This window comes from Artemia franciscana, chromosome 6 (assembly GCF_032884065.1).
Source record: "Artemia franciscana chromosome 6, ASM3288406v1, whole genome shotgun sequence".
In the NCBI taxonomy this organism is placed as follows: domain Eukaryota; kingdom Metazoa; phylum Arthropoda; class Branchiopoda; order Anostraca; family Artemiidae; genus Artemia; species Artemia franciscana.
In genome coordinates, this window is record NC_088868.1 from 22765001 (window position 1) to 22778673 (window position 13673).

General features: G+C 33.9%; 1 protein-coding gene across 1 annotated transcript in view; it reads left to right on the plus strand.

Moving 5' to 3' along the window:
• The first annotated feature begins 383 nt into the window (after positions 1-383).
• The window catches only part of LOC136028195 (eukaryotic translation initiation factor 3 subunit C-like), a 53141-nt gene continuing 39851 nt past the window's right edge, over positions 384-13673 (plus strand). Inside the window, exons 1-3 of the mRNA XM_065705909.1 lie at positions 384-529; positions 9140-9219; positions 12380-12512. Of these exons, the coding sequence (XP_065561981.1) occupies positions 511-529; positions 9140-9219; positions 12380-12512 (232 nt within the window). The 5' untranslated portion in view covers positions 384-510. The remainder of the gene's footprint in view (positions 530-9139; positions 9220-12379; positions 12513-13673) is intronic.

Below are 13673 nucleotides of genomic sequence, written 5' to 3' on the forward strand. Positions count from 1 at the left end.
AGAACCAGAAAATATTTTGTTATATATCCACTAGACCTTCATGCGAAATGGGGGACTGAAATTGCTTTGACTCACAGGCCAACAAGTGACCTAAGCCTAATAGACTTGCCCGCTTAGAGTCTCAGAGAGACTACCGTGTTTTAAGATTGATACATGACCGATAAGTCCCCTGGACTCAGGGGCGAACGGAGAGATCTAACGAAGAAAACCCTGGAAATTTTTATATCTCATCATACTGTAATTAAAAGCTCATCTTTTTCCATATAAGTTTTAGGTCAGCTTTGTTTCAGGGAATTAACATGCAATTCGGCTTATTTTTAGGATCCCGTTAGATGGATCAGCCCGAATGCGAAGCTGGTGCTTTGACAGTCCTGCAAGTAAATTTCACCTATGTTCTTTACAGACGAAAAGATTTCCAAGGAAGTCTATGAAGAAATAGGCTGCTCTATTAGAATTTGATACTGAAGTACTGGACATTATACTTTTAGACAATTGTACGACATACATAAGATGAGTCGGTTTTTTGCAGGTATCTTAATTTTGTTTCTCCTTTTATAGTAACTGGTCGCTCTACTGAACACAAATCAGATTGTCAGTAAAGGGTAACAGTGCAGATTTGAAAGAAACAGTAAAAGATCTTGGAATGTACATTTAAACAATCTCAAATTCATATTTAGGTTTAAAAGTGCATGAGATCATCCCCTGATGGATAAATAGCCTATACAATCCACTTTATAGGCCTAGTTTATTCACAATAGAGACCTAGGTGTTTTTTATAAGCATAAGTTACCTATATTTCACAGGCTACCACTTTGGTATTAATGCACAACTAGGGATTAAGAAGGAAACATTTTAGGACAACAGCCAGTAAAATCCTAGTTGATTGACTTTTGGCTATCTTGGTAAGGGGTTAGGTTAGGAAAATGAAACTTTCAGGATTGAGTCCAAAGGCTAAAGTATGTCCTGGGAAGGTATTTTGAAGGACTCACCCCACTTCTTCTCCTTCTAGAGGCCCCTGACCTTGTAAAATATGTGTTATAATAGTGAAACCTTGCAAAATACCCTAGATCTTCTGCTTGAATAAAGTGCAACAAAAATTTTTTCAGCTTCACAACTTTGCTCAATCTCAATTTATAAGGTTTTAAAGATATGCTAATACATTTCCTAAATTATGAAAAAAAAAACAAACAGATATGGCTCAGAATTCTACTCAAATAACAGGAATTGCATTTTCAGAACTAAAGGCAGAGAAAAGGCAACTATTAACTGAAAATTAAGGTAAAATTGTGTTTTTTCAAAATTTCAATAGGTATAGACTTGTCATGTAGGTGAATTTCAGGGCCCTCTAGAGGGAGAAAGAGTGGAGGTGGGTACTTCAAAATACTTTCCTGGGACATAGGCTACTTTAGCCTTTAGACCCATCCCTGAAAGTTACATTTGCCAAACCTAACCCCTTTCTGAGATAGCCATAAGTCATTCAACTAGAATTTTACCATGTGCCAACTAGTTGACAAGAAAAATTGCCCCTGCAGAGCTTTAATTTTCTAACTAGTTGTCTGATAACTTCTTCCCAGTAACACTTAATTTTGCCAACTTGCTGGAAATAAACATTTCCCAAGAAATTAATTTAGCATATTTGCCAACTAAATGACTAACAACTTCTCTAGCAACACTTTTTTTTCAACTAGCTAGAAACAAACTTACTATATAAATGCTTTTGTTAGGCATCTAGTCAGCAAGTAAGTTCTTCAGAATAATTTTTTAGCCAACAATATGAAGAGAAAACACAAACCCTGCCATTTTTAATTCATCAATTCAACAAAACTTGACAGTATATACTTTTAACAAAAAAAAAATCAAATAAAATGAGTTCAGGAGGACATAGTCTGTAAGTTATGGGACCAAAAGTCTTCTCATTCTATAAGTGTGCTTTCCAATCTTAGGTAACATTCTGCAAGATGGTCTGGTAATTTTTCTGGAGTTCATATTACTGACCTACCAATAAAGTGAATTTATTACCCTTTTTTATGTTCTTTACAAATATGATAATTGCTTCTATTGCAAACTCAATTCTAAGTACTTTTCAAGCTCCTGAAAATGACCAAAATATAGGGTATATGAAAGGCTTAGGTAAAATTCTAGTTAATTGACTTCTTGCTATCTTGGAAAGAGTTTAGGTTAGGAAAATGAAACTTTCAGGGATGGTTCTACAGGCTAAAGTATGTCCCGAGAAGGCATTTCAAAGTACCCACCTCTAATGCTTCTCCCTCTAGAGGGCCCTGAAATTTGCCTACATGACAGGGATATACCTATTGAAATTTTGACAGAACAACATTTTACCTTAATTTTCAGTTACTAGTTGCTTTTTCTCTGCCTTTAGTTCTGAAAATGTAATTCCTGTTATTTGAGTAAAATTTTGAGCCACATCAATGTTTTTTTTTCATAATTTAGGAAATGTATTTGCATATCTTCAGAACCTTATAAAATAGAATTGAGCAAAGTTATGAAGCTGAAAACAATTTAGTTGTACTTCAATTAAGTAGAAGATCTATTTTGCAAGGTTTCACTTTTATAACACACATATTTTTAAAGGTCACCAAAGGTCAGGGCCCTCTAGAGAGAGAAGGAGTGGAGGTAATTGCTTCAAAATACCTTCCCAGGACATACTTTGGCCTGTAAATTCATCCCTGAAAGTTTCATTTTCCTAACCTAAACCCTTTCTGAGATAGCAAGAAGTCAATTAACTAGAATTTTACCTAGGCTTAAAATATTGGTCTCAAACTTACTGTTTTAAGTATGTGTTTTTGGTTATTTTTGACAAAATAATGCTACATTTTCTCAGTACCAAAATTATTTATAGTTAGGTGAAGTTGGGTTGGTTAGGTTAGGTCAAAAGTGCCAAAAATTGAATTTGCAATAGAAGCAATTATTATATTTATAAGGAACATAAAACAAGCTTCAAGTAGTATGCTCATAGTATTTTTAAGTCATAAAATATGAACTGCAAAAAATGTACCAATAGTCTTACCCCAGGTTCACAGAGATGTATTTTCATGCAAAAATGCAAATTTTTACATGACCCACCAAGTGAGAAAAAACTGGATCTGTATGAAAAAAGAAGTTCAACTGAAGTGTAATATTTTAGCCATCAATTTAACTGGGATGTAGATTAATGAAGGATGCTTCTATATTTTTGTATTCAAACAGTTTGTGGTAACGAACTGTAGTAAGGAGCGATCCGGCTCAATAGTAACCAAAACCCTAAAAAATTGAATTTTGATATCAATAGCTACATCAAAAGAATCGCATTTTAATGCTGATTTTAAATATATAAGTTTCATCAAGTTTAGTCTTACCCATCAAAAGTTACAAGCCTGAGAAAATTTGCCTTATTTAGGAAAATAGGGGGAAACACCCCCTAAAAGTCGTAGGATCTTAGCGAAAATGACACCATCAGATTCAGCGTATCAGAGAACCCTACTGAAGAAGTTTCAAGCTCCTATCTACAAAAATGTGGAATTTTGTATTTGTTGCCAGAAGACAAATCATGGGTGCATGTTTATTTGTTTTTTTTTTTTTTTTCCAGGGGTCATCGTATCAACCAAGTGGTCCTAGAATGTCGCAAGAGGGCTCATTCTAACGGAAATGAAAAGTTCTAGTGCCCTTTTTAAGTGACCAAAAAAATTGGAGGGCATCTAGGCCCCCTCCCACGCTCATTTTTTTCCCAAAGTTAATGGATCAAAATTTTGAGATAGCCATTTTGTTCAGCATAGTCAAAAACCATAATAACTATGTCTTTGGGGATGACTTACTCCCCCAGAAATCCCTGGGGGAGGGGCTGCAAGTTACAAACTTTGACCAGTGTTTACATATAGTAATGGTTATTGGGAAGCATACAGACATTTTCAGGGAGATTTTTTTGTTTGGGGGTGGGGCTGAGGAGAGGGGGCTATGTTGGAGGATCTTTCCTTGGAGGAATCTGTCATGGGGGAAGAAAAATTCAATGAAAAGGGTGCAGGATTGTCTAGCATTACTATAAGAAAACAATGAAAAATAAACATGGAAACGTTTTTTCAAATGAAAGGAAGAAGTAGCATTGAAGCTTAAAACGAACAGAGATTATTACGCATATGAGGGGTTCTAAAAATACTTTAGCATAAAGAGCAAGGTATTTAGGAGGAGATAAATACCTTGCTCTTTATGCTAAAGTATTTTTAGTAATTTCAACTATTTATTCTATGGCCTTTCTGATTCAGGGGTCATTCTTAAAGAATTGGGACAAAACTTAGGATTTAGTGTAAAGAAGGAGGTATTAACGAGGGTACAAACCCCCTCATATACATAATAAAAATTAAAGAATATAAAAGTTTGTTACGTAAGTTAATTCTAAAGTTACGTATATTTTTTGCTAATAAAAAAATTCATTAAAATTAAAATTAATAGTTGCCTTTTTATGTAACTGAAAAATTGCATGGCAACTGGGCCTCCTTCCCCATCCCATATTTCTGAAAATCGTATGATCAAAACTAAGAGAAAGCCATTTAGCCAAAAAAGGAATTAATATGCCAATTTCATTTGAATAGTTTATGTGTGGAGAGTCAAAATCAAACATGCATTAATTCAAAAACGTTCAGAAATGACATAAAAAAAACTAGTTTTTTTTAACTGAAAGTAAGGAGCGACATTAAAACTTAAAACGAACAGAAATTACTCCGTATATGAAATGGATTGTCCCCTCTGCAATCCCTCGCTCTTTATGCTAAAGTTTGACTCTTTGCCACAATTCTGCTTTTTAAAACAATTAAAAGCTTTAGCGTAAAGAGCAAGGGATTGCAGAGGGGACAATCCATTTCATATACAGAGTAATTTCTGTTCATTTTAAGTTTTAATGTCACTCCTTACTTTCAGTTAAAAAAACTAGTTTTTTTTATGTAATTTACAGAAAGAATTATTGTGTGGCTATGGTGAAATTGCAAATTAGTAACTTTTACTTGATTGATTTGTCTTATCTAAGACTTTTTAAATTGGTAGATTAAAAAGCTTATTTTTTTGGAGAAAATAAAGGGTAACTGAATTTATTGCCAGGAAATTGTCCTTTTGAGCTTGTCACTTGAGCTTAGAAGATTGTCATTGAGCAAAAATACTTAGAGAAGGGGAATACACAGATGGAATGCAATTATGTACAAGCAAAAATCAATAGAACAAAAATTTATTTCCCCAAAAACTTCATTCTTACTATTACAGAAGCACAGAAGAATTCTGCACTGGTTGTCACCCTTTTTCTGGTATTCTTCCACATGAAAAGAGATACTTCACTTATGTCTGCTTCATTTTAATTGAAGCTATGTTTTGTAGACTTTGGTTATCAACAAAATAATTTTTTTGAGATATGCAGTTAGCTGCACTCTCCACATAAAAATGATAACATATCTCCCTGGAACTAAACTCGTATCTTGGACCCTGTTTTTATATTAACACATGTTCTAAAATTTTTGGCAAACTAATGAAACTAACAAAGAAAAATTAAACCAGTATATGACTGTTTCTTTCTTGGACAATAACCCAAGTGCAATGCTTACAGCTTCAAAATTAAAAAAGTTATGAAAGTTTTTTTCTCTTACTATAAAAAAACTGTTGTTTTAAGATGCAAGCTTAGCATGCAAGACTGTATTTAAATAACCCCTTTTGCTCAGGTGCAGTTTACACTTGCACAATTTGACAAAGCTTGTTTTTGCTTGATGTTGGTAATAAATATCATAAATGATGCAGGATCTGTGTTATTCACTAGCTTCACTGTTATTTTTGATGCACCCTTTTTCTGGAAATAGCCCAGAAATGTAGTTCTTTTGTAGTCTATCCAAGCTTCTGGTTCATCCTCAAGGGAATGATTAGTTCTGCAGCAGTTATCCAGTTCTTGTCTTCTTTAGACAAAATGCAAACTTGATTCTATGCTTAGCCCAACTTCAATCCTAACAAAACCTCAAAGAACAATATCAAAGAAATCCTAATTATTTACAGTGGTCACAGATCAATCTCTTTTGTTTACAATCAAAGTATAAACATGTTTGGTTAAAAATCAAATCACTAAATCAAAATGCTTCAATGCTTACAGTCAGATTACAGGATCAATCTCTTTTGCTTGCAATCAAAGGAAAAACCCATTTGGTTTATGATTAAATCACAGAATCAACCTGCTTTAATGCTTGCAGTCAAATTGCAGGATTAATCTCTTTTGTTTGGAATCAAAGTATAGACATGTTTGGTTTACAATCAACTTGCTTTAGTGGTTACAGTCACATAGTAATCTGTTTTGTTTACAATCAAACCACAGAATCAATATGCTTCAATTCTTACATTTGGGTCACAGATTCAAATTATTTTGTTTACAATCAAAGTATATTCTGAAAAAAATAAACACTAGACTAGCCTATGGCTTCCTCTATTTGAAAAATTCAAAAACTTTGTTTTTAGAAGGTTAATTGCATCATTTCTTGTACTATTTGAGTGTATGAGACAAACCTGCAGCTTCCTAAAAGTTGAAAAGGTTAGGTGGATTCTTTGCATTAGTTCTTATAATATTGAAGTGTATGAAACAAGTCTATGGCTGCCTCAATTTTTGATAAAAAAAAAAAACAAATGTGATTTTAATTTGGCAGCAATGTTTGATTCTAGCTAGTTAGAAAAACTAAAAATTGCTGAGGAGTATACCTAGTTGGAAAATGAGAGTTTTGCTGGGGAGAAGTTATAAGTCAACTAGTTGGAATGCTTAAGCATTGTTGAGGAAAATTATTAGTCAACTAGTTGAAAAAATCAAGTTTTACTGGGGAGAAGTTACTAGTCAATTGGTTGGAAAATGTGCTGTTTTCTGGGACAATGCTTGTTTCCAGCTAATTGACAAAATTAAGTGTTGCTGGGGGAAGTTATTAGTCAACTAGTTGGAAAATGAACTGTTTTCTGGGGCAATGATTGTTCCCATCTAGTTGGAAAGAAAAGTATTGTTGAAAAGACACTACTAGTCAACTAGTTGGAAAATGAATTATTTTCTCTGGTAATATTTGTTTCTAGTTAGTTGAAATGGAAGTGTTTCCGAGGAGAAGTTACTAATCAACTTGTTGGCAAATGTAGATTATTTCTATAGGGGTGGGCCAAATTCTCCAACTAGATGGCAAAAATGTTTTTAAATATAAGGAGATTGAATAGTCCAATTTTATATGTGCTTATTAACTAGTTTTCTTTTTCAGTATTCAAAGAGGGGATATCTGGCAAAGCCTGGTTAGTTAATACATTTTGAAGCCCTCTTCCACTGTAGTTTATCCCCCCCCCCTCTATGATGCTAATACATAGACATTTATTAGGCTGAACAAGACTATGCAACACTGTATTTAATAGCCTATGTTTATTCAAATTAAAATATTATAACATAAATCCCTCCCCCCACCAAAAAATTAACAAAAAGCATACTCAAATTAGCAAATACACATCACTAAAATAACATATGCCTGGATAATAATGGTCTCCTTGCCCCCCAAAAAGGAGTTACTATCCTTCCTTTTCCACTTCATTAACATATTTACAGACCTGACTGATTGTTCTTTTTAAAAGTTATCTGCAGGATCTCTAGGCCCTCAAGGGTAAAACCTTCTAAAAATCATGAATATGTAGTTTACAGTTAATATAGAGCAGTTCATATTATTAACCTACAAGTCAAGTAAGCATACCACTTGTTGCTGTTTTTTATGCTATTTCTGAATATAATAGTTGCTTTTCTTGCAAATTCAATTTTGAGTTTTTTTGGATCCTTGAAAATGAAAAATTGTTTCTATGGTTATTGGGTATAAGAATGGTTAAAACATTGGTTCCAAACTTACTATTAAATTATAAAATCCATTTTGTTACAGTTACATAATCCACATGCATTGATTTGCTTGGATTAAGAGAGACAAAAAAAAATCAAAACAACTTCTCCATTTTTCCATCTGCCAGGTTTCTTCTGTCAACCTAAAATCTTGGAAAACGCTTAGAGTCAAGGGATTAGCATGAAACTTGGTGGGAAAATAAGCATAAGTCCTAGATACATGACTCACCTAACCAGAATAGAATCACTGTCTGTGGGGGGGGGGGGGTTAATTCTGAAGAATCAGGAAAAGTTAGGTATTTTTAGCCTATGAAGGAGTGATTAGATCATAATAAAATTTGATATTTAAAAGGACCTTATAACTCAGATCTCTTATTTTAAATCCCATTTGGATCCAGTATCATTGGGGGGAGTTGGGGGGGGGGAAACTGGAAATCTTTGAAAGTCCTTAGAGTGGAGAGATTGGGATGAAACTTAGTGGGAAGAATAAGCACAAGCCCTAGATACTTGATTGACATTACCAAACCGGATCTGCTTTCTCTGGGGGAGTTGGGAGGAGGGCACCTAATTTGGAAAATTTAGAAAAAATGAGGTATTTTTAACATATGATAAGGGGATTGGATCTTAATGAAATTTAATATTTAGAAGCACCTCGTGTCTCGTAGGTCTTATTTTATAAATCCTGGGCGGATTCGGAGACATTGGGGGGAGCTGGAGGAGGAAACTGGAAATCTTGGAAAGTGCATAGAGTGGAGAGATTGTGATGATACTTGGTGGGAAGAATAAGTACAAGTCTTGGATATGTGATTGACATAACCAGACCAGATTGGATTTCTTTGGAGGAGTTGGGAAGAAGGGGGGTTAATTCAGAAAAATTAGAAAAAAGAATGTGTTTTTAACTTACAAACAAGTGATGAGATTTTAATGAAATTTGATATTGAGAAAGACCTCGTGTCTCAGAGCTCTAATTTTAAATTCCGACTGGATCCATTGACATTGGGGGGAGTTTGAGGGGGATTGGTGTTGATTGGCTTCACTTTATTCATAAGTAAATCATATGAAATGGTCCATATTTACACTGTTAGGATAATTTAGCTACAATGAAAGTGAATCTAAGGTGCCTGAAACTAAGTACTTTTTCAATATGATGCTATTTAGGTTCAGCATATTTTGTTTGACTTCAAATTCTAGAGGGATGGGTCTTGTTTTTTTTTCTTGGTAAGCATTTTCTTCAAACTTAATAGTATTCTTTAGGAAATTTAAAGTATTTATTTACTTTTTCAGCAAGCTCAGAATCTGAGTCTGATACTGAAGTCAGTGAAGATGAGATCCCATTGAAAGCCCAACCTGTACCAACATACGTTGTAAGTTACAATTTTATATTTTTGCTTACTGTTATTTTGTTTATTGATGTACTTTCTCTCGTATTCTATGCTTACAGAAGGCATATGAAATGATTAAGAGGTATTCATAAAATTTGTTACAATGATTATGGGAATCTATTGCCTTTGTCAATCATATTGATTTGCTAGTAGGCTCAATGTTTATTTCATTTAACAACTATTCTGACTAAACCAGCTTTTGTAATTTCTCAGTATAAAGTCTTTGTTTGTTGGGGGAAAAAAACTGAAAAAGCTCTCAATTTGTTTCTAATTTTCAAGAGCATTCTTATCTAATCTATGCATTTTGTTTTGGTGTTATATAAGTATTGAGCCATTGTATCTGTATTGAATACCTTGTATAAGACTAATTTTTGTTTCTGTCATAATAAGTTGAACATTTATCTGGCATTATAAAAAAAAACAATCAATGAAGAAAACCCCACACAGTATGAGTATACAAATTAGATTAGTTGGTTTGTTTTGAATCAAAATGAATGATAGAGAGTCCTGTCATTAAAAAAACAGTCTCCATAATGCCATGTTCAGATAAATACAAGATCAGTAGCTAATCCAGGAAGTTGACATTGCATAATGTAAGAGCTGTAGTTAAAATATGTAGTCCATTTATTATGTAGGATTTGTCCTAATTCTACCTAGGCTATAGCAGACTAATCCACTTGTCCATCTATGTGTTTTTGACAAAAATTCGATCCTCTATGATCACAAATCTGTGGAAGCCTTCCATGATAACCAGTCCCCTGGGAAATATTGTTTATAAAATCTGTGTATTTACCAAGTGACATATAGTGATTGCAATTTCTGTTGGTCTTTTGGTCCTGGTTTTACTAGTTTAGGCACTCCCAGATAAGCTAGGACAACGAAATTTGGGAGGCGTTTCAGGATCCAGACCAGATTAAATTAGAAATAGTCGTTTCCCTGATTCAACCGTGTGATGGGGGGAGGGGAATGGGGGGACGGTTAATTCGGAAAAAAATTAGAAAAATCAGGTATTTTTAACTTACGAACGGGTGATCAGATCTTAGTGAAATTTGATATTTAGAAGGATATTGTATCTCAGAGCTCTTATTTTAAATTTCGACCGACCGTTGACGTTGGGGGAGTTTGAGGAGGAAACCTGAAACCTCGGAAAACGCTTAGAGCAGAAGGATTGGCAAGAAACTTAGTGGGAAAAATAAGCACAAGTTCAAGATACATGACTGACATAACCAGACCGGATTGCCTCTCTTTGGGGAAGGGGGTATTTTGGAAAGATGATTTATCTTTAACTTATGAACAAGTGTTTAGATCTTAACGAAATTTATATTTAGAAGGACCTTGTATCTCATAGCTCTGATTTTAAATTTTGACTGAATTGGTGTCATTGGGGGGAGTTGGTGGGGGAAACCGGAAATCTTGGAAAATTAGAGATCAGGATGAAACTTGGCGGGGAGAATAAGCACATGTCCAAGATACGTTATTGACATAAATGGACCGGATTCGCTCTCTTTGGGGGATTTGCTAGTTTGGGCATTTCTAGACAAGCTAGGACGATGAAAGTTGGCAGGTGTATCAGGGACCAGACTAGATTAAATTAGAAATAGTCTCTTCCCCGATTCGATCATCGGGGGGGGGGGGAGCGAGTGAACTAGATAATTGATAAGAATTTTATTTGCCAATAAAATAAATGATTGTTCTTCTTAAGTATGGCTTGTGGTCTAGGGGTATGGTTCTTGCTTAGGGTGCGAGAAGTCTCAGGTTCCAATCCCAAACCATCCCAATATTTACATGAAAAAGATCCAAATTCAATATAGCGATCGCTGAAAGTTAACAGGCGTAGCAGGGACCCGAGCAGATTAAATTAAAAATAGTCGTTTCCCTGATTTGACCATCTGAGGGGGAGTGGAAGGACGGTTAATTCGGAAAAATTAGGAAAAAAGAAGTATTTTTAACTTACGAACGGGTTATCAGATCTTGATGAAATTTATATCCAGGAGGACCTCGTGTCTCGGAGCTCTTATTTTAAATCCCGACCGGATTCGGTGACATTGGGAGGGAGTTGGAGTGAGAAAGCGGAAATAATGGAAAACGTTTAGAGTGGAGAGATCGTAATGAAACTTAGCAGGAAGAAGCTCTTGGCTCTTCTGACCTCGTCAATAAGTGCTATATGAGCTCTTGTTATAGTTCGTATTTATCTTTATTGTACTATAAAGTACTTCTATAGTACTAAATAGTATCCTTATGGTACTAAATGGCTTTTTTTGAGTTTTTACTGTCATTTTACCTGATTTTGGAAAATTGGTTCCAACTTTGGAAATAAAATCCCTGGTTTGTTCTGTTGTTGGATATAACACCTCTTTTTGGGATTGCATGAAAAGATTTGATCATTTATGTATTCAGAAAATTCAAAGACATGCTACTGAGATGACTGTGTATTTTCTCTTGCTTATTTGTCAGCAATGTTTAAAATGCTTAAGACTTTGCTCACCTCTATTTTATTGGAGCAGACATTTAATAAAAAGGCATGAATAATGCGAGTTCTAACATTTGTTTTCTATTCAGTCATTGCTCTTCAACCTGACTGCATCAATATAAACTTTGTCTCATCAGATGAGATACAAAAATTAGTTAAATTTAACTTGTTTAACAAGTGTGTGAGCATTGGAACTTGATCCTTCAACTGTTTTTAAAGCTGTTGGTATTGAACTAATTGGCAACCTCTCAATTCTTGCCTTTGCACTTTAGTCACAAGTACTTTAAACACTGAATATTCAGATAAAAATGCAGGATTTTCCTTTTGCTCATAACGTCAACCATTATATGGTTGTAAATTTTCATAGAAAGATAGAACTGCATATGCTGCAACAGCAAAGGCCACAAGATCCAAAGATTAAATTTTTTTATAGGTTTAAAAATATAGTTAGGAATGAATTTGCATCATAAATTTGAATTATATTCCTTAGCTTTGTCATCTTCTCTTTGCCTCTCGATGCTTTGTGATGGTTGATCTTGGACAAAAATGATTATTTAGATATTATAATTTTTGTCTGAATGCATCATGATTATTTGCCTTCTTGGTGATTATTTTATTTAATTCTGCTTTTGTTTTCAAAATTTTAGCTTCTGCTTATGACTACTTTTTTAGGTCAGTGATGAAGAAGAAGATGAGAAACGCGTGGTCAAAAGTGCAAAAGAAAAGCGCTATGAAGAAATGCAAGAGACTATCCGTCAAATGAGAAATCACAAAAAAATCAAGGATGTTACAAACGTGCTTAAAAGTATGTTCTAGTTTTTGTGAAGCAAAAAATTAGTTGTACTTTAAGCTAGCAAAACTAAGAAAAAACTCTCAGCGAATGGATTTTTTTATCTGAATTATTCTGTTGAACTTATAAAACAAATAAGGCCATGTATTTTTACCGAATTTTGGTAGGTTTGCTCCTTTCATGAATGAAATCAACCATACAGTTTTGTACCTTTTTTGGTTTAGGTTTTACAGTTAAAAAGTCCGTTTTTTTGCTTCATAGAATAGAAATGCTTAAGTTGTATTTCTAAAAAAAATTGATGTTTATCTCTCTTAGCTAAAAATTACTTCAATGAAAGTTTGGGCTATTTTAAAGTAATATATGAGAAATATGGAATTCAAAAATATTTTGAGTCTGTAGATACTTCCAAACGCCTTCGCAGGATTTGGCTTATTAGAAAATGTACATTTAAAAAAAAATAGTCTTATATTAATTTAATTATTGTAAAGTATGTCATTAATATTCTTGGGGTTTGAAATTGTCTATTAGAGTCTATTCTAGACTATCAAAAAATAAATTGGATGGGATCTCCAACTGTTCATTTATTTTTGCGTTTATTTTGTTGCTAATTTTTATATCACTTATTTCAGCTATTTTAATCTCATCTAAAAGTATTATGTTTCAAAATTTTAAGCCTTGTTATTAAAGCCAAGGCAAGGTGCTCAAAATGATTTTCAATCCTTACCTATCAGGGAGGGCTAAGCAAAAGTCCCCCATAAAGTGCAACATTTGCTCCATAGCTGACTATAGCTTGCTCCATCGCATCACATAAAAGAATATAATGAAAATATATTTAATGATTATTTGACATAGATGTGGAGAAGTCATGTAACCCCTCACTTGTTAGGAAATGGATATTTTGCATGGACCTCTGTATTTTGCCTACTATCCTGTCTATATAAACCTAAGCCTTTGTTGAAATCCAAGTTGTTCATTCAACAAAGGCTTGTTGACCCTTTGCTGAATCAACATATTTATTCAACAAATCAAAATGTTGATTTATTTGCCTCTCCTGCCCATATAAACCCGAGCCTTTTTTCCAATCTAAGTTGTTATTATTCCATTAAATCTAGAACTGGCTTAAAATCTAAATCACTTTTAAATTATGATGCCATTGGCTCTTGTTAGTAATAGCAT